The sequence below is a fragment of the Pecten maximus genome, chromosome 9, assembly GCF_902652985.1.
Source record: "Pecten maximus chromosome 9, xPecMax1.1, whole genome shotgun sequence".
NCBI classification, from domain to species: domain Eukaryota; kingdom Metazoa; phylum Mollusca; class Bivalvia; order Pectinida; family Pectinidae; genus Pecten; species Pecten maximus.
This window is the reverse complement of record NC_047023.1, coordinates 30,664,945-30,687,356: the sequence shown is the minus strand read 5'-3', so window position 1 is coordinate 30,687,356 and position 22,412 is coordinate 30,664,945. Positions and strand designations below refer to the sequence as shown.

The 22,412-nt window shown below is 38.2% G+C and overlaps 1 protein-coding gene across 2 annotated transcripts in view; it reads left to right on the top strand.

The window, feature by feature from the left end:
- LOC117334290 (lon protease homolog, mitochondrial-like) overlaps positions 1-16,223 on the top strand; it is a 56,770-nt gene extending 40,547 nt beyond the window's left edge. Inside the window, exons 18-23 of one of the 2 annotated variants that reach the window (XR_004534069.1) lie at positions 1,935-2,075; positions 2,281-2,446; positions 2,825-3,048; positions 3,474-3,638; positions 14,173-14,432; positions 14,472-16,223. Coding sequence is in view for 1 of the 2 variants with exons in the window: in XM_033893814.1 (XP_033749705.1) it covers positions 1,935-2,075; positions 2,281-2,446; positions 2,825-3,048; positions 3,474-3,638; positions 14,173-14,349 (873 nt within the window). In the remaining variant the exon portion in view is untranslated. Of the gene's footprint in view, positions 1-1,934; positions 2,076-2,280; positions 2,447-2,824; positions 3,049-3,473; positions 3,639-14,172 lie in introns of both variants that reach the window. The other variant, XM_033893814.1, reaches the window with a different exon arrangement.
- The last annotated feature ends 6,189 nt before the right edge of the window (positions 16,224-22,412 follow it).

The following is a 22,412-nucleotide window of genomic DNA, read 5'->3' as shown; positions in this document are numbered from 1 at the left end:
GCCATACACTGATTAAACAAGACCATATTATATATGGTATGTGTGTTACAGAGCCATATACTGATTAGACAAGACCATATGATATGTGGTATGTGTGTTACAGAGCCCATACACTGATTAGACAAGACCATATGATATATGGTATGTGTGTTACAGAGCCCATATACTGATTAGACAAGACCATATATGGTATGTGTGTTACAGAGCCCATTTACTGATTAGACAAGATTATATATGATACTGGCTGCTGTTGATGCAAAAAGTCCTAGGTTCCTTTTCCTAATCTGTTGTAGACATATACAGATGCCTTATCAGGCAATTATATAGATTCAGGGAGACTGTGTGGGTGTGGTGGATTTGATAGGAATGTACTGACTTGGCTGACAGAGGATGTAGTCAGGTCTCCAGCCATTTATGAAGGGGATGTATATATTTAGTCTAATATAATATGGTATGCAAAGCTCCTTTTCCCTGTGGCTGGATCGTTTTAGAACATATGATTCTGTAGTTATGTTCCTGACAATGTATGGTGGGCCATCTCTAGGAATCAATAAGACTCTTATCATCGACGTTTATCAAAGGTTCTCATGAGACCATGTGATAGGTATGTCTGAAGTTCTGAATATAATCTACTTTGAGAAGCAGAGAATAAAATCATGTCATGTTGGGTATTACTGTCTACTTGTATCAATCTGGGAGATGTTATTTGTGAAAGTAGGGATATGTGGGTGTAGCATCATTGTCTTCAATACACAAAAGGACAATGAAGCTTATAATCAACAGCTTCATAGATGTATGGAAGACAGTTCCTCTCATATCTCATTGTTTGCAGTTATATTTTTAGGTCACCTGAGCAAAGCTCTTTGACGTCCAATCTGCCTTTGTCCAATTGTCATGCATTAGTTGTCTTCCATCATTCATGAACATATTCACATTTTCAACATCTTCTCAAAATTTTGCATAAACCTTCCTGGGTCAAAGGTCAACCAAAACTGTAAATTATATGATCACCACAAGCCAGGGACCTGAGGCCTAAGGAAGGGTCTAAAAAGGGTCAAATTAAATGAAATTTAAAAAATCTTTTTCTCTACAATCAGGTATGGCAGAATCAAAAACGTCCTCACAGGGGAAGGGGCAAACTTTATAGACATTTATATAGAAACTGTTTAGAAATTACAAAACAAATATGACTTGGGTGACCATTAAGGCCCATTTGCCTCTTGTATATTTTTATACAAAAACCAGGTATTTGTCATAGTTAAGGTGTCGTGTACCACTAGTACTTTTGGTAACATTTGTTATTGTCTTTCATTTCTGCTAACTTCTGTCACAAACTTATTTTTTGCTGTTTCGCAGACCTTGAAAACCATGGTTACACATCAAAAAAACCTTAGAAATTGCAAAGTACCATGATTTATAACCAAAAGTGACACAATTCACTACTCAATTTTTTTTTCTTAAACATATTTGAAATCATTAATGTCTCTATCCCTAAGACAGAATTGATCTTGTTTTGACATGTGTGTATCATTAGGATTTTGGCTGTTACCTCGTCAACTACACACCATTTTTTGCTGCAAGTAAAACTTTTCCTGCGTGAACACACTATTGGAAAATTGAGAAATTTATAATCTTAAAGCCATTTTTAACAATTTAAAAAAATAAATAAATGTGAATCCTGTACATATTTGTATTTTCTACTTCAAATTTAATACACCAAATATAGTGTACATTTATTTATTTATTTTTTTTCTGCACATCATAATACAGGGGTTATCTGCTTATGAAAAAATCACCCATGGCCAGGCTATCCTACTGTGGTCCGCTACCTTATTTCATAAGCAAACAAGTAAGGTCCAACCAGTCAAACTGTTTGTACCCCAGTAAATGAAAAAGGCCTTAGTTAAACATGTGTGTGTTTGTTTGGCCCACAGAAATACCTGGTACCACAGACTCAGAAACAGACGGGAGTAACGGAAGAAAAAATCAACATCACAGATGATGCTATGACAACGCTAATAAAATCCTATTGTAGAGAGAGCGGTGTTCGAAACCTTCAGAAACAGATAGAGAAGGTACATTTTATAATAAATTGTTATCATATGTACCATGAATAAAAGTTTTATTTAATAATCATTTCAGATGAATTTCTATTTTCATTAAATATTACCATTATGTTTCCTTAAGTAATAATGTAGTTTTATATAAACAATTTGAAATCAGTTGAAATGTAAGTTTGAATATAGTTTGAATAAATATATTTTTGTTATGGATGTGTAGATATACAGGAAAGCTGCCCTGAAGATTATCACAGAGTCTGCTGAACACCTTGAAGTGGATACGGATTCTTTAAAAGATTATGCTGGCAAACCACTATTTACATCTGACAGGATGTACGAGGTCAACCCACCTGGAGTTGTTACAGGATTAGCATGGACAGCTATGGGTATGTTTGGTTACCTTTCTTCTTCTAACAACAAATGTTTTCAAGAGTCTTTCACAAAATGTGGAATATGCTTATTTTATGCCTCATTTCGAGTTCATAAACATCGTAGAGAAATCATTTATTTTAAACACGGTTTAGACAGGAGTTTTTATAGATCACATGTTGATTTTGTGTGACACAGCCACATCTTAAAGGTTATGTAAGGTGACCAAATCAGTTTTATTGTGTGTCGTCAATGGAAGGAATCCCAGTTTTGTTTGGTATTGAGATACATTACCTTCTGATATATTGTAATCACTGAATCCCATTACTTAACTGTAAAACAATTATTATAAAAATCCCTAGCCTGTATTAACTTGTGACTATTTGTGTTCTCAGGTGGGTCGACTCTGTTTATTGAGACTGTGCTGAAGCGGCCGCTGGACAGCCCCAGTACTGGTGACAAGCCGGAGACTGGTAGTATAGAAGTCACTGGTAACCTTGGCAACGTGATGAAGGAGAGCATACAACTGGCCTACACCTTCGCCAAGTCCTTCATGGTGACTAACCTCTCAAACAACGAATTCCTTCAGAAAGCTCTAGTTCATCTACATTTACCTGAGGTAAATACATAAATGTTAGATACACATGTGTTTTATATATTTATTAATTTTACTGAAATTAAACACAATTGACGACGACCAAGAACAGTAGAGATTAACTTATATAACACATCACTGTATTAATGTGTAACCACAAGATCGGTATCTCATTGTAAGTTGTTGAAAAACACCTATTGTACCTTTGTCAATGTTAGTCTACAACTGTACATGCTTTGTTACTGCTGATGTGGTATAAAGGCATACTATTGTTTTATAAATAAACAAGTGTCATGAAATATAAACTGGTGTCGCAGTCTAAATCACCAGTCTTTATTAAAGCTTCAACTGGCAAATTCTTCAGATTATTAAACACACTATCATTCCCATACCTATGAATTGGTGTAAAATAGCTTCCTTTGTTGATGGAGTATTATGTTGTATTGTAGGGTGCCGTACCGAAGGACGGTCCCAGTGCCGGATGTACCATTGTGACTGCTCTGTTGTCACTAGCTATGGGGAAACCTGTCCGACACAACTTGGCCATGACGGGCGAGATATCCTTGACTGGCAAAGTCTTACCAGTTGGTGGCATCAAGGAAAAGACAATAGCAGTAAGACATTTAGATAGTCTACAGATCCTTTTACTTAAAACAATGGTCTGCTGTGGTTTTAACATTATCAATACATGACATAAATGTTCCCTCATTCGGAGAAGATATCTTATAAAAAGATAATATGTTGGCACATGAGTTCAAAAAACTTCTGCTTCGTGATAGCCTCCTTCAACAGGATGAAGATTCTGCTGTGATTGTAGATGGTGTTCATGGTGCAGGATTGATGAGAAGTAAAAAGTTGGTAAAAACAGGATAAAAACAAAATCCATTTAGAGTTTGGACATACTGGCCTTAAAGCCATCCAGTCTATTAGACATACTGGCCTTAAAGGCATCCAGTCTGTTAGACATACTGGCCTTAAAGGCATCCAGTCTATTAGACATACTGGCCTTAAAGGCATCCAGTCTATTAGACATACTGGCCTTAAAGGCATCCAGTCTGTTAGACATACTGGCCTTAAAGGCATCCAGTCTATTAGACATACTGGCCTTAAAGGCATCCAATCTGTTGGACATACTGGTATTTAAGGCATCCAGTCTGAAGTTCTGCCACATGTGTTTATTTTATAGTTGGGAATAGTAATAAAGCATAAAGCCATGTTATTGGGATTTATAGTAACTACATGTAGTTTAATTCATAATGGTAAAACATTGCATAAGGTCAAGATCATGAAGGTCAAGGTTATTGCAGGTATGCATGTTTAAAGCTGACAGTGCTAGGTAAAAAGCTTCCAACTGAGACTTAAAAATATAAATACAATGATTCAGTTTTCAGCAATCATTTTTGAGATATCCCCTATATGATGACTATGTTCTAGTCATTGTATCTTAGAAAGTGCCGACATTTTAATTTCTGCTCTGCTTGGAGACAAATACCCCCTTGGTACGCATATCCGACCCTATGTTTAAAGGCCCATGATCATAAGTTATTAAAATATTTCAATGTATGTAAAAAGCAACACATCTCACGTTGTGGGAACTAGGATCCTCTGGGATCTCTTGATGATATTCCTTACCACATTACATAACTGGTTTTAACTTCAGGAGAAAAAAGATGAATGATGTTTTAAAGTAAAAATCAATTGCCCACATAGCATTTCAGACCAACCTCGCAGTCTTTATGAGGTCTGTAAATCATCACATGTTTTTAAGTCATTGCCTCTGTCTGACATTTGCGAGCAGTGTTTGTTCTTGTCATTGATTCAGTGGCTGGAGTCCAGACATAATTGCCCTAATTTGGCATGAAGCTCTTTTGGGATGCAGGTGAAGGATGGTATGTTTGTACAGTATGTTCTTGTGGGATCACTTGAGTGATCTGTTGGCAGAACAAAGCCTCCTTTATATTCATATTTTGCTGAATACAACGTGATCTGGTTCAACGAGTCGTTATCGCTACTTATGTCCTATGGGATGACACATGTAATGGTTTCACAGAGAATGACCTTGCTTTTCTGACCTTGATTACATGGGGCCTCATATAGCTGTCTCATCATCATGGAGTTATGTCGCCATACATTTCAGATGGTGCCTTGTGATCAAGTTGTATAAATCTGATTTCCTTCATGTTTGTCTGCAACTTTTTTTTTCATTTTCCCAGATCAAAGTCAAACCAAATCAGTTATGGAATCTTACTTGTCATTGTAATACAACAGAAATAAATGTTGACCTGATAGAGATTCAATTCTCACATAATTCACAGGGTTATCCCGCTGGGACAGCGGGGGTAAAGACCGCTGGCATGCGCAATATGACACTACTAACAATAATGTAACGTTATAATTTTACGTTGAGTAACCATGTCTTAAATTATCACGTCATTAATTTTGACGCACATTCCAAGGAGCATTGCAGATGGTGCAATGAAAAACTTGCATAAAAGCCTGCATTTGCTTGCAGGTATGTAAAAAAATAATCAAACATTGGTCTGTTCTGCGAACAAGGATATCTCAACCCTCATGTAAGAATTTGGCTGGCCAGCATTCGGCAAGCCTCATGCTTACTGGCCAAACTCTTACACTCCTGTTGAGAATTCCCTTTCCACGGAACAGACCCATGTTAGATTCTATTAATCTCATACCCATGGAAAGGTTGATGTCTACCAAGTTGTCGTGTTTGATGGAATTGCTGTAAAAGAATGACAGTAATATTCAAAAAATTAATGTACTTTTTTCGCAAAAAATGATGGAATGAAGATTCCTTGTTTCACAAAAAGATGCATGATTGCATTTCAGGTAATCAGACTACATGATCACATGATCTTCTAGACTTCGTAAAACAGTTTGGGACTGTTCCTCAATTCTTTTGGAAAGAACATGCTATATCCTGGTAAATTGAGGACAAATTAAATCTAATTTAAGCTTTCAAAGTTTGTGGATGAAAAATGTATTATTTTGTTTTGGGCTAAAAAAAACATTTTATTTAACTTAAAGGAGGGAAGTAAACAGGCAGTGAAATAATTTTACAGCAAATTATCTCCAGTTTTTGGACAGTATGTTGTCCAGTTATTGATATACACCATGTATGTTGTCCAGTTATTGATATACACCATGTATGTTGTCCATATTCTCATTGACATGCACCATGTATGTTGACCGTATACAGTCATTGACATGCACCATGTATGTTGTCCATACAGCATACAGTCATTGACATGCTCCATGTATGTTGTCCATACAGTCATTAATATACACCATGTATGTTGTCCATACAGTCATTGGTATACACCATGTATGTTGTCCATACAGTCATTGGTATACACCATGTATGTTGTCCATACAGTCATTGATATACACCATGTATGTTGTCCATACACTCATTGACATGTACCATGTATGTTGTCCATACAGTCATTGATATACACCATGTATGTTGTCCATACAGTCATTAACATGCACCATGTCTGTTGTCCGTATACAGTCATTGATATACACCATGTATGTTGTCCATACAGTCATTGATATACACCATGTATGTTGTCCATACACTCATTGACATGTACCATGTATGTTGTCCATACAGTCATTGACATGCACCATGTATGTTGTCCATACAGTCATTAACATACACCATGTATGTTGTCCAGTCATTGATATACACCATGTATGTTGTCCATACAGTCATTGATATACACCATGTCTGTTGTCCATACAGTCATTGACATGCACCATGTATGTTGTCCATACAGCATACAGTCACTGACATACACCATGTATGTTGTCCATACAGTCATTAACATACACCATGTATGTTGTCCAGTCATTAACATACACCATGTATGTTGTCCATACAGTCATTGATATACACCATGTATGTTTGTCCATACTGTCATTGACATACACCATGTATGTTTGTCCATACTGTCATTGACATACACCATGTATGTTGTCCATACAGTCATTGACATACACCATGTATGTTGTCCATACAGTCATTAACATGCACCATGTATGTTGTCCATACAGTCATTGATATACACCATGTATGTTGTCCATACAGTCATTGATATACACCATGTATGTTGTCCATACAGTTACTGACATACACCATGTATGTTGTCCATACAGTCATTGACATGCACCATGTATGTTGTCCATACAGTCATTGACATGCACCATGTATGTTGTCCATACAGTCATTGACATACACCATGTATGTTGTCCATACAGTCATTGACATACACCATGTATGTTGTCCATACAGTCATTGATATACACCATGTATGTTGTCCATACAGTCATTGCTATGCACCATGTATGTTGTCCATACAGTCATTGATATACACCATGTCTGTTGTCCATACAGTCATTGACATACACCATGTATGTTGTCCATACAGTCATTGACATACACCATGAATGTTGTCCATACAGTCATTGACATACACCATGTATGTTGTCCATACAGTCATTGACATGCACCATGTATGTTGTCCACACAAGTCATTGATATACACCATGTATGTTGTCCGTATACAGTCATTGACATGCACCATGTATGTTGTCCATACAGTCATTGACATGCACCATGTATGTTGTCCGTATACAGTCATTGACATACACCATGTATGTTGTCCATACAGTCATTGACATACACCATGTATGTTGTCCATACAGCATACAGTCATTGACATGCACCATGTATGTTGTCCACACAAGTCATTGATATACACCATGTATGTTGTCCATACAGTCATTGATATACGCCATGTATGTTGTCCATACAGTCATTGACATGCACCATGTATGTTGTCCGTATACAGTCATTGACATACACCATGTATGTTGTCCATACAGTCATTGACATACACCATGTATGTTGTCCGTACAGTCATTGACATACACCATGTATGTTGTCCATACAGCATACAGTCATTGATATACACCATGTATGTTGTCCACACAAGTCATTGACATACACCATGTATGTTGTCCGTACAGTCATTGACATGCACCATGTATGTTGTCCATACAGTCATTGACATACACCATGTATGTTGTCCATACAGTCATTGACATACACCATGTATGTTGTCCATACAGTCATTGATATACACCATGTATGTTGTCCATACTGTCATTGACATACACCATGTGTGTTGTCCATACAGCATACAGTCATTGACATGCACCATGTATGTTGTCCACACAAGTCATTGATATACACCATGTATGTTGTCCATACAGTCATTGATATACACCATGTATGTTGTCCATACAGTCATTGACATACACCATGTATGTTGTCCATAAAGTCATTAATATACACCATGTATGTTGTCCACACAAGTCATTGATATACACCATGTATGTTGTCCATACAGTCATTGATATACACCATGTATGTTGTCCATACAGTCATTGACATGCTCCATGTATGTTGTCCATACAGTCATTGACATACACCATGTATGTTGTCCATACAGTCATTGACATACACCATGTATGTTGTCCATACAGTCATTGATATTCCCCATGTGTGTTGTCCATACAGTCATTAACATGCACCATGTATGTTGTCCATACAGTCATTGACATGCACCATGTATGTTGTCCATACAGTCATTGACATACACCATGTATGTTGTCCATACAGTCATTGCTATACACCATGTATGTTGTCGAGTTACTGACATACACTTTCCCCCCCTATGAGAATCATGACACGTTTGCTGGTATGTACTTGACAATACATTGCATGGTTTAAATAACATACGATGATCATCACTAAAAGATTGAAAGTGGAGAGAACAAGAATATCCTGTTACATAATATTGATCGGGTATTACTTCTCCTGTTACTACTGTGGACATTACCCTAACTACTTCTCCTGTTACTACTGTGGACATTACCCTAACTACTTCTACTGTTACTACTGTGGACATTACCCTAACTACTTCTCCTGTTACTACTGTGGACATTACCCTAACTACTTCTCCTGTTACTACTGTGGACATTACCCTAACTACTTCTCCTGTTACTACTGTGGACATTACCCTAACTACTTCTGTTACTACTGTGGACATTACCCTAACTACTTCTGTTACTACTGTGGACATTACCCTAACTACTTCTCCTGTTACTACTGTGGACATTACCCTAACTACTTCTGTTACTACTGTGGACATTACCCTAACTACTTCTCCTGTTACTACTGTGGACATTACCCTAACTACTTCTCCTGTTACTACTGTGGACATTACCCTAACTACTTCTCCTGTTACTACTGTGGACATTACCCTAACTACTTCTCCTGTTACTACTGTGGACATTACCCTAACTACTTCTCCTGTTACTACTGTGGACATTACCCTAACTACTTCTCCTGTTACTACTGGGGACATTACCCTAAATACTTCTCCTGTTACTACTGTGGACATTACCCTAACTACTTCTCCTGTTACTACTGTGGACATTACCCTCAATACTTCTCCTGTTACTACTGTGGACATTACCCTAACTACTTCTCCTGTTACTACTGTGGACATTACCCTAACTACTTCTGTTACTACTGTGGACATTACCCTAACTACTTCTCCTGTTACTACTGTGGACATTACCCTAACTACTTCTCCTGTTACTACTGTGGACATTACCCTAACTACTTCTCCTGTTACTACTGTGGACATTACCTAACTACTTCTCCTGTTACTACTACGGCCATTACCCTAACTACTTCTCCTGTTACTACTGTGGACATTACCTAACTACTTCTCCTGTTACTACTACGGCCATTACCCTAACTACTTCTCCTGTTACTACTGTGGACATTACCTAACTACTTCTCCTGTTACTACTACGGCCATTACCCTAACTACTTTTCCTGTTACTACTGTGGACATTACCCTAACTACTTCTCTTTACTAATGGTTTTTGTGACTATATAGATCTGTATGTGTAACATGTTTAGTCTGTAGTAATAAAACACTTGGTTTGACACCTCTTTTGTCAATAGATTAATTCTATGTAGTGTATTGATTTGTATAATTCTCTCTTTACAAGAAAACATTAAAGAGATATATTTATGTAATTTTCTATAGTAGATTCCAAGTCCCATCCTTATCTTGGCAGAAAGTCAACAGTTTTGAAGCTGAATCATGCATACTTAGTTTTCACAGTCTAATTTCAGCTGATCAATAATTTGTGGTATTTTTATCTGTCAGTAATTTCCTTGCTGTGGATTACATTTACTGTCTAGGTTTGAACAAGCCCAAGGCTGATAACGGAACTGAAATAGCTTTTGTGTCAGCATAAACATGTTTACTGTTTTGACATGAAATGTTTGCTTGGAATCAATTTTCCTGATTAAGGTTTGGAAGAGTGAAACAGTTCCTACTAAGATAATCTATATTTCATGACACTCTGCTATCAAGTTTATAAAATTGTTCAAAGGAAGAAATATCATTTATCATTTTCACAGAAGGATACACATCCATTATTTGCATCAGATCAAATCAATATTTTACTCATCAGAAATCTTTAAATCTTTCTGTAGGTGGTTATATACTGTCTGTTTACTAGCACATTCAAATTTTGAGACATAACTGAAATTGAACAGATTAACACAATGATGAAAAGCTCATCCACAGCCATGGCCTTAGGAAGTGCAGAAAGTGCAATTAGTGAGATCATAATTTAGTCAAAGGTGTTGAATGTGAACTGCACAAAATTAAGATTACTGTTGAAATTGTATTTTTGCAGTTTTGCCATACAATCTACAGAGTTACCAGTCCTTAGCCTCTGACAGTATTTCCGTACTATCTACAGAGATGTCAGTCCTTAGCCTGTGGCAGTGTTTCTGTACTATCTACAGAGATGTCAGTCCTTAGCCTCTGACAGTATTTCCGTACTATCTACAGAGATGTCAGTCCTTAGCCTGTGGCAGTGTTTCTGTACTATCTACAGAGATGTCAGTCCTTAGCCTCTGACAGTATTTCCGTACTATCTACAGAGATGTCAGTCCTTAGCCTGTGGCAGTGTTTCTGTACTATCTACAGAGATGTCAGTCCTTAGCCTCTGGCAGTGTTTCCGTACTATTTACAGAGATGTCAGTCCTTAGCCTGTGGCAGTGTTTCTGTACTATCTACAGAGATGTCAGTCCTTAGCCTCTGACAGTATTTCTGTACTATCTACAGAGATGTCAGTCCTTAGCCTCTGACAGTGTTTCCGTACTATCTACAGAGATGTCAGTCCTTAGCCTGTGGCAGTGTTTCTGTACTATCTACAGAGATGTCAGTCCTTAGCCTCTGGCAGTGTTTCCGTACTATCTACAGAGATGTCAGTCCTTAGCCTGTGGCAGTGTTTCTGTACTATCTACAGAGATGTCAGTCCTTAGCCTCTGACAGTGTTTCCGTACTATCTACAGAGATGTCAGTCCTTAGCCTGTGGCAGTGTTTATGTACTATCTACAGAGATGTCAGTCCTTAGCCTCTGACAGTGTTTCCGTACTATTTACAGAGATGTCAGTCCTTAGCCTCTGGCAGTGTTTCCGTACTATCTACAGAGTTGTCAGTCCTTAGCCTCTGTAAAAAAGACTTTTTATTCGTTTTCAGTCGTATAACTGTTTGGTATGCTATAATATATTGCCAGCATATTACTTCTAATTTCAAATGAAATGTGGGAGAAAATCCTGACGTTAATGGCCATTATAGGTTTGGTTTCAGAGGTACTTAGCTTTAACATGTGCCATGTAAATCTTCCACTTCCTGTCGTATATAGTGCCAGTAGGGGACACTTACCGGACTGGACCGTGAGAAGATTATCTTAAATTGGCATTATTTTACTGTCATCAATATTAATGATATTGATTGTATGTGCTTGGTGTTTTAGCTAAATATGATTTTGTGAGTTGAGGTTGTTTATTTATATTGCATCCATTCACTAATGCTCTAGAGAGAGTGTTATAATTAGGGACACTAATGTTCATATGGTAAAGATAATTGTCACGTTGTAAAACCTAGATAGGGATATACTGGACAATGGTCACATGTCACAGTCACTAATACCTAGACAGGGATGTACTGGACAATGGTCACATGTCACAATCACTAATACCTAGACAGGGATGTACTGGACAATGGTCACATGTCACAGTCACTAAAACCTAGACAGGGATTTACTAGCCAATGGTCACACTGTTAAGGTCACTCAAACCTAGACAGGGATAAACTGGGTGATGGTCACATGTCACGGTCACTAAAACCTTAAGACAGGGATACACTGGACAATGGTCACATGTCACAGTCCCTAAAATCTAGGCAGGGATGTACTGGACAATGGTCACATGTCACAGTCACTAAAACCTTAAGACAGGGATATGCTGGACAATGGTCACATGTCACATGTCACAGTCCCTAAAATCTAGGCAGGGATGTACTGGACGGTGGTCACATGTCACAGTCACTAAAACCTTAAGACAGGGATATACTGGACGATGGTCACATGTCAGTCACTAAAACCTTAAGAAAGGGATATACTGGACAATGGTCACATGTCACAGTCACTAATACCTAGACAGGGATGTACTGGACAATGGTCACATGTCACAGTCACTAAAACCTTAAGAAAGGGATATACTGGACAATGGTCGCATGTCACAGTCCCTAAAATCTAGGCAGGGATGTACTGGACAATGGTCACACTGTTAAGGTCACTTAAACCTAGACAGGGATATACTTGACAATGGTCACATGTCACAGTCACTAATACCTAGACAGGGATTTACTGGATGATGGTCACATGTCACAGCCACTAAAACCTTAAGACAGGGATATACTGGACAATGGTCACATGTCACAGTCACTAAAATCTAGGCAGGGATGTACTGGACAATGGTCACATGTCACAGTCACTAAAACCTTAAGACAGGGATATACTGGACGTGGTCACATGTCACGGTCACTAAAACCTTAAGACAGGGATATACTGGACAATGGTCACATGTCACAGTCACTAAAACCTTAAGACAGGGATATACTGGACAATGGTCACATGTCACAGTCACTAAAACCTAGACAGGGACGTACTGGGCGATGGTCCCATGTCACAGTCACTAAAACCTTAAGACAGGGATGTACTGGACAATGGTCACATGTCACAGTCACTCAAACCTAGACAGGGATGTACTGGGCGATGGTCACATGTCACAGTCACTAAAACCTTAAGACAGGGATATACTGGACAATGGTCACACGTCACAGTCACTAAAATCTAGGCAGGGATGTACTGGACAATGGCCACACTGTTAAGGTCACTCAAACCTAGACAGGGATGTACTGGACAATGGTCACATGTCACGGTCACTAAAACCTTAAGACAGGGATCGATATACTGGGCGATGGTCACACTGTTAAGGTCACTCAAACCTATACAGAGATATACAGGATGTCACCTGAATTATTGTTTTAGAATCTGGCCCCTGAGTAGGTTAAGGGTACAGTTTTATAATTGGTGTATGTACAGCCCTCATTGTAACATCTCACAGAGGTCAAATTAAGTTTCTATTACTAAGTCAATAGTTTGTTTTGATATTTTGAAGCAGAGGTGATCAGAGTTGTGCTGGAAATCATGTGGTCAAATGTCAAGGTCAGCAGGTTTAATATCAAGGCCACCAAGGTCAAAAGGACCTTGGTGGTCTTGATATTAAACCTGCTGACTAGTGCACTAGAAGATATTTTGTCATATGTAACAATCTGAAGCAAAACTATAAAGGAGTTGAACAGGAAAGGATGTGACCAAGTGTTAAGTTCTATGTATAAGGGGATAGTTGATACCTGATACACCATTGATAACAGGTGAATATGGCCTCTTGATGAACTTTCCTGTCAAAATTACTTTGAAGTAGAATACAGTATGGATATCTTATATCACGAAGATGTTTTTGTAGATAATGTCAGTTTCATTGTTTTATGTCAACATTGGATAAAACAATAGAAACAGATTGCAATTATCCAAATGGGTTAATATACAGTGTACTAAAATACCTTGGTGTGATTTCTGTAGATCAAACATATAACTGCTTCACTTTTGTAATTACAGGCTAAAAGGTCTGGGGTTACCTGTATAATACTGCCAGCTGAGAACAAACGTGACTACACCGACCTCCCTGACTTCATCACCAAGGACCTTGAGGTGCATTATGCCAGCGATTACAAGGATGTGTACGATATAGCTTTTGGTGAACAGGAAACTGAGAGTGTGGCGACAGGAAACTGACAATATGGAATCAAAATATTGCGTTTGTGATAACAGGATGTTGACTGTGTGGTGACAGGATCCTGGCTGTGTGGAAACAAAAGATTGTGGATGACAGGAACCTGGCTGTGTGGAAACAAAAGATTGTGGTGACAAGTTCCTGGCTGTGTGGTGACATATAAACTGATAATGTGGAAACAAATGGTTTTTGGTGATATGATTGGAAAGGGAACTGGTAGTGTGGGTACAGAAACCTTGTAGTGTAAATGTTGACTAAGAGGTTAGAGATAGGAAACTGAGAGTTTGAGGATAGTAATATTATATTCTTTGTTACTGATTATCTTTATTTGTCATAACTGTCAATTATGTTGGCAGATTTAATTTATTTTTCGTAATTTGAATGCCATGTCGTCCCCCATTTTGCCAGATTTTTATTAACTATTGTATTGGAATGACCTGTATAATACTGCCAGCTAATGGAAGTTACTTGTCTGTTGTTTGACAATATATATACCTTGACGTTTAATTTCCTCATTCATTAAAGGAGGAAAATAAGAGGTTAAAAGTTTCCCATATTACAGTATTCCAGATTTATCTTGGCAACATTTAGCGATAATTACCACCTTGTAATGAGGTGTACAGCTTTTTCATCGATTAACCTGTGTCGTAACTAATATTGTCTTTAGAAATTAAAATAATTTCCCTTTAATAGATTGCCTTGTATGTATTTATTGTTGGATGGATGATAATGATAATAATCAATGGAAGTCCGACATAGTTCAAGAAATACATCTATGAATAAAAACTTTATTTGATTACATGATAATAAATTCTTTTGTCAGACTCTCATTTAAGATCAAGGAAACAAAATAAAGCTACAGTTAGGACTGCTACTTTTTCATGTTTTTTTTTCTTTTTAGCTGACCTGACTTTGTTGGAAAATCTTATATTCGATTCATCAGCTTCAGAACATGTGAGCAATACAGGCCCATCAGGCCTCTTGTCATGGCGGGAGGTTAATCTGAGTTCCTTCCATGTCTGTATAGCCTTGTCCTATGTTATATATATTTATGTATGTGTGAAGTTCATTAAACTTAAAAATATAGTATGTTTTTAAAAGAGATGTGTGTATGATGTGTGAATGAGACGGTGTAATGAATGATAATAATTTGGTACATAAAAGCTGCAGTTATAATCACTTAAATCCTGCATCACAATTAAAACGTTGCGCTTATTTCCTCAGTTACTGCAAATGGAACAGCCGTTTTGACCAGGAACTGTCGCTGTTTCCATGGCTACAAGTATATAATGTCGTAACGGGCAATCTATGGCATTTATGGTCATCACTTTACATCATACTTCTTTCTAGTTGGTGTATATTGTGTCATGTAAATGTGAAGAAATGTTAAGAAATTTATATTACGCAGTACTGTTATTAAATATGTGCACTGTAATATATGTTGTATCATATTAAAGCATTACAACTGCAGTCATATGTCCTATATATGCACTCTATACAATTATGTAAGAATACTGTGAATAATTCAGATTCTTGGCTATATTAAATTGTACTCTACTGTCAGTAACTGATATTAACACAGGGACATGAATTTATGTTGCTATGTAGGTAGTAATACATAACTAGTGTCACCAGATCAAGGTTGGTGCTTACTGTGTTGATGAAATTCAGGTTTTGATTTAGAATTTTTTGTTGATATATTTGAATAATTTTTTCCTCTAATGTAACCACATTGAGTGAATTAAAACTGTAAGCAGTATATAACAAAATGTTAAAAGCATGTAACCTGTGACTGCTTCAGTATATATGTGAGTTTGTCCAGGTGTCTTGGTATGTCGTTATAAAGGAGTGCTTATTAAATGTATAATAAAATGTGTTTTACAGTTTGTTGTCTCTCTGACATACACAGAGACTAAAGGGTCTATAAAACCAGCCATATTAGTTACTTCTATTTTTGTTAGCTCTACTTGTCAAATAACATGGTCCACCACAGGACATCTGCATCCTTCTTTCCATCTGTCGGTGCAGTTTGCATGCTTGTCCCTCCCTCTGTCGATGCAGGATGTCATACACAAGATTATATTGACACACAACTTCCACTCCAGAGTTTTGTAGAGTCTACATAGTGTCTTTGTTGACACTGTCACAGCCCAGTATTAATCTGAATAAGTTAATGGTACAGAGACTGAGTAGGACAGGCCCTAGGTAAAACCTCGACTCATTTGACTTTGATGTTGGTGTATATACCTGTCTTTGTAGGTGTTTAAACATCTGATCTGGTAGGATGTACCGTTTTATCTGCTCTAAGACAATCTACAACCTGAAGTGTTTAGTTTAAACTGATTTGGTCTTTCTACAACATTGCTAAAGAAGCTTGAAATGATAGGTCTTATTAACACACCAATAATAAGCCTGGTCTTGCTCCAAGCTATATTTACACATTTTAATCCACTCCCTCTTCCATCTGAACTTTATCATTACCACTTGATTATCAAAATGTCTCCCATGGAACCAAAGGTTTGACTATATATGATCAGTAGGTATGATGCAAAATAGCATTTCGCTTTGTTGCTATGGTGATAATTCTTTTGCGCGCCAATCTTCAGAAGGTCAGTCAGATATTTATGGAGGTTTGATTTAACATCCATCCAATTTTATTATAACATTTAATGACCTTTTTAGAACTGAAGTCCCATATGGTTCGACTTGTGATCATCTGTCTCTGAATAGTACATGTCATTAAGAAATAAAACTGCACCTTACCCACTCTTTTTTCGTGGCCAAATGGATGATCTAGGAAGGAAGGTATTAAAATCATACATGAGCTTAAAGATTATATGATAATATGATTGAATTTGGAATTGATGATGGCCAAGTTTGTCCTACATTAAGGTTACTGCTGCAGACATTTGTATGACTGCATGTTCCATAGATGTTCTCGCCCATGCCGCTTTCACCATGACGACTAAGTTGAAAACATCCGAAAATGTGTGCTGACTGATTTTGTTGAAAGTATCCTATCATTGGTAATTACTGAGGTGCAGAGCATGACCCTGCCCTGAAAGGTCATTTTTAGACTTTTGGGCCATGTATGCACAAAATAATTTTAAGTTCTTGACATCCGTCCAGAATGTTTGAATTTCATTTGCCCATGTTTCTCGGTCGTGGTCCCCCGTCTGTCACGTGTTATGTCTCGCCTACGTGTATACCTCCCGGATCTAAAACCCTAGCGCTGTTGTCTGCCAGAGAAGTAATTACAGACTAGAGTCATTTGCCTTTTAATAGTTTTCATACGAAAATCAATAAACTCGGAAAGCTTATACTGCGTAACATGGAATGTAAAAATGCTGTAGAAAATAGTGATGAATGAAGAGCATTCTGTTTCGAAAGGCCATTCCATGGGACATGCAATTTTATCCTGATAAACTTAACTATAAACGATTCAGGTAGATCATTTAAAGCCGATACGTCTTTTTATAAAGAAATTAGTTCATACATCTACCATGCTTTTTCTTTCATTTCACGTCTATGTACGTGTACAATATAATGAAAACTAATGTCGTACTAGATTTCTGAAGCAGTTCTAGGACACTATTTCCAGGTCCTATGGGAAATAATTATACTAAATACGTAGATAGGAAGGGTAAGAAAGCCGGTTGGGACCATTTTCGTAGAAGAAAATAATATATTTTTTCGCGTTATTACGCGAAACTAACGCGTTATTATGCGAAACGTATGCGTTATATCGCGAAACCAACGCGTTATATCGCGAAACCTAGTATATATAAGAACTGCCGGTTACTTTTGAAGTGTATCGACATGAAGCACGACATTTTAGTAATTTTGAGTTTTTTAGCAATAGTACATAGAGTTGTTCTTAGCAAATTAACGCTTAAACGATATTTGAAACGACTGCGTTTAACAAGAAGGCTTGCTGGAAAGTCCCGTGTTACTATATTTGGGTACGAACTCGAGTTGTTGGGTGGTTATATTACCCTGTAGCGCGGATTCGGGGTTGGTATAATATTTTAGCAAAGTGAGAATGTTTAGAATTGGCCAATTAAGAAAGGGGGAAAAGCGCAGTCATATAATAAAACGCGTTAGTTTCGCGTATAATGCGTTAGTTTCGCGATATAATGCGATAGTTTCGCGATATAACGCAAAAAAACTTATTTTCTTCTACGAAAATGGTCCCAACCGGCTTTCGTAGAAGGGAACCGCTAGATGACGTCTAGGTAGAGTGGCTAATCGAATGTGCTGTGTCAGCCAATGTCAATAGAAGCCGAGAGAACTCCATCAAAACCAGTCTAAACAGTTATAAGGACCACAAAATCCCTTTATCAATCTGAACTGATGACACATAAACCGCGTCAAAACACTTCAGAACCCAGCAAAGGAGCTTAGATGTTGAAAATACAGGGAACTATTGTATAGTGTGCTTGCAAAAAAAAAGGTGAAATAATTCGTGCTAGAAGGAATCAGAATAGCATGGAACAGGAAGTATTGGTGTATTTGTGAAATACCAAGCCATCATTAGATCGTCCACGGGGATGTATTGTCATGGGGCTAGAATATCATCTATACTTATAAACATAGGAAATACAGGTATAACATTCCTGATAGGACTCGTAACCTTAGACACAAAGAGTAAGATAGTGTAGGTAACTCTATGTTGTATCTAGGTACTTATTGTGATGTAAGTATACAAATCATCAATATTAGCCATTAAAAACACAAGGCAGAAAATAAGTGGACAGAAAATGACAATTTTATTCCGTCAACAAAACGATGCGAATGAAGAGGATCAAATGTCATTGAACATATGCAAAGTATACTGTAAAATGAAAACGTACAATCTGTGCAGATACAGATAAAACACCCGTGTTGTACAAGAGAAAAGGAAAACACCCACAAGGCAACGTTACTTGTTTCATTTCATTTCTAGGAGATACAGACATATCTCAAAAATAATCTCGTAGAAATATGAGGATAGGGTACGGTCATTACATTGAAAGGCATAACTGAATGTGAAACTACCCAGCAGACACTAGGCAGGAGAATTGTCGAGGTTTTCACGAAGTTTGATTGGAAGCGGAATTTGCTCACATTAGAAATTAACTTAGATGGTGGTGAGTGTCTCAATCTCAAGAAACAAAAAAAAAAAACAGTTTCTCGCTTTGACAAGGAGACACACCACAGTCTCCCAACACATACAAGCAACTAGCACACAGAGGAATCCGCCTTTAAATGACCATATCTGTTGATAGAAACTCAATCTCGCACACGGGTGAAGCCATCATCAGAGACTATGGCGAAACCCATATATAGCAAAACTGGGTCAAAATCAGAAGTAAGAGAGGATTTACAGGAAACATTCAAAGGTAAATGTGGACAGATGAGCGTCCCCTAGACATGTAAACGGTAGCTCTAAGAATGTCATGTTCTCAAACAAAGAATCAAGGCAAGGACAACGAAGCCACAAGATACACTCTCATTATTTCTGACTCAGAATTTCTCAAATTTGTCATATTAGGGGTTTTAAAAGAGACTTTCATATAAATATACTCGGTTATTAAGTAACTTAAAACGGTCTTAACTCTCAAGTACGATAAGATATATTGGGATTGAACTGATGTCATGCAGCTGTCATACTATATTATAGTTTTTGGATATTGTGTTGATACCCCTTTTAGACAAAGACCACATTTCTCTTGGTAAAACTAACTCATACGCACGTTTTATGAGAAAATAGTTAACATTATCACGATCAAGTTCACATCATAAAATGTCATTCTTGATTTTCCACCGCGTTGCCGTATCACTACACTATCTATGTTTTTACACACATAAAACAGCAATAATTTGACACAGCAGTTTCAAGAGAAAGGGATTGTGACATTTTAAGTGTATGAGGAAATAATCAATAGTAAATTTTAAATACAGACAGGAGAAGCTCCTACTGTTCAGATCTGGATCACAAAGGAATCTTTATTCTCGGAGGGCTGATATGTTAGACAGTTTCACCATATTTTTAATATCGAAAACAGTATTCTGACGGATGTACCAGAGCAAGCCAGTGATGCCCACACTGATGTGTTAACCTATTAACCAGGGAGGTGTTTCCAACATAATATGGACCGTGGGTTGGGAATCCTTGCAAAGTCTCGGTGTTTCTCCATCAAAAGACGTTCTCCTTGAGGAGAGAGCTATTTTCTTATAGTTTACATTCCATCGTCAGGTGAATGGTGACGGTGGTTAAGGCATGCTATTATCTGAGTCAATGATGCTAAATAACTTATACATGATCATCTTCTATAAATATTACATTTTGTTATTTTACTCTTCGGTGTTTTTATTTTCACAATCTTGAAAGGCGAAAGCCTTTTCAAATGTTGATTTAATTAAGTTTACCTTAGGTCTGTTATTTAGATAGCACAGCGTTATGATTTGTACTGATGTGGCGGTCTGTTTTCAAACGTTCGGATTCTATGTACTTCTAATGTCCTATATTGTAACAGAATTTCCATATATGGTGTTGTGCGCCACGCCTCTGTTAGTCGTGAGATGATGGGAGTGGTTGTACCTTTGTCGTGCTGCACTCTGGCAGTTCTCGTTCGGATCTGCCGCTCAATTGTATCGGAGTTATATCCGTTTAGATCTCCGGTAGTCAATCCTATACGTGTTGGTTAGAGGTATATATCTATGGTTACCACACAATCAATGAAAGTCTCGTATTATAGCATGTAATTTAGTTGAGTTAGCACAGTAATGTGCAATTTTCTTCCTTTGATTTCATTGCTACATTTGCACTTTTATAGAATCTACCGTCAGGGAAATGTTTCTATGGAAATTCGATCTTGCAGCAGCAATATCCTAAGAAACACATATCTTCTCCTGACACTCAGAGTCTCCCCTTAACATTCCGAGTAACCAACCAACCAACCACGCCCCTCTCACATTATACTCCCAAACACTCCGAGACCCTCCCACACTATACTCCTCCCCCTCCCACACTATACTCCCTAACATTCCGAGTCCCTCACACACTATCCTCCCTAACACTCCAAGTCCCTCCCACACTATACTCCCTAACATTCCGAGTCACTCCCACACTATACTCCCTAACACTCCGAGTCACTCCCACACTACTCCCTAACACTCCGAGTCCCTCCCACACTATACTCCCTAACATTCCGAGTCCCTCCCACATTATACTCCCTAACATTCCGAGTCACTCCCACACTATACTCCCTAACACTCCGAGTCCCTCCCACACTATACTCCCTAACACTCACGACTCCCTCCCACACTATACTCCCTAACACTCCGAGTCCCTCCCACACTATCCTCCCTAACATTCCGAGTCCCTCCCACACTATACTCCCTAACACTCACGACTCCCTCCCACACTATACTCCCTAACACTCCGAGTCCCTCCCACACTATACTCCCTAACACTCCGAGTCCCTCCCACACTATACTCCCTAACACTCACGACTCCCTCCCACACTATACTCCCTAACACTCCGAGTCCTTCCCACACTATACTCCCTAACACTCACGACTCCCTCCCACACTATACTCCCTAACACTCCGAGTCCCTCCCACACTATACTCCCTAACACTCCGAGTCCCTCCCACACTATCCTCCCTAACACTCCGAGTCCCTCCCACACTATACTCCCTAACATTCCGAGTCCCTCCCACACTATACTCCCTAACACTCACGACTCCCTCCCACACTATACTCCCTAACACTCCGAGTCCCTCCCACACTATCCTCCCTAACATTCCGAGTCCCTCCCACACTATCCTCCCTAACATTCCGAGTCCCTCCCACACTATCCTCCCTAACACTCCGAGTCCCTCCCACACTATACTCCCTAACACTCACGACTCCCTCCCACACTATACTCCCTAACACTCACGACTCCCTCCCACACTATACTCCCTAACACTCCGAGTCCCTCCCACACTATACTCCCTAACACTCCTCCTCCTCCCACACTATACTCCCTAATACTCCGAGTCCATCCCACACTATACTCCCTAACACTCCCTATTC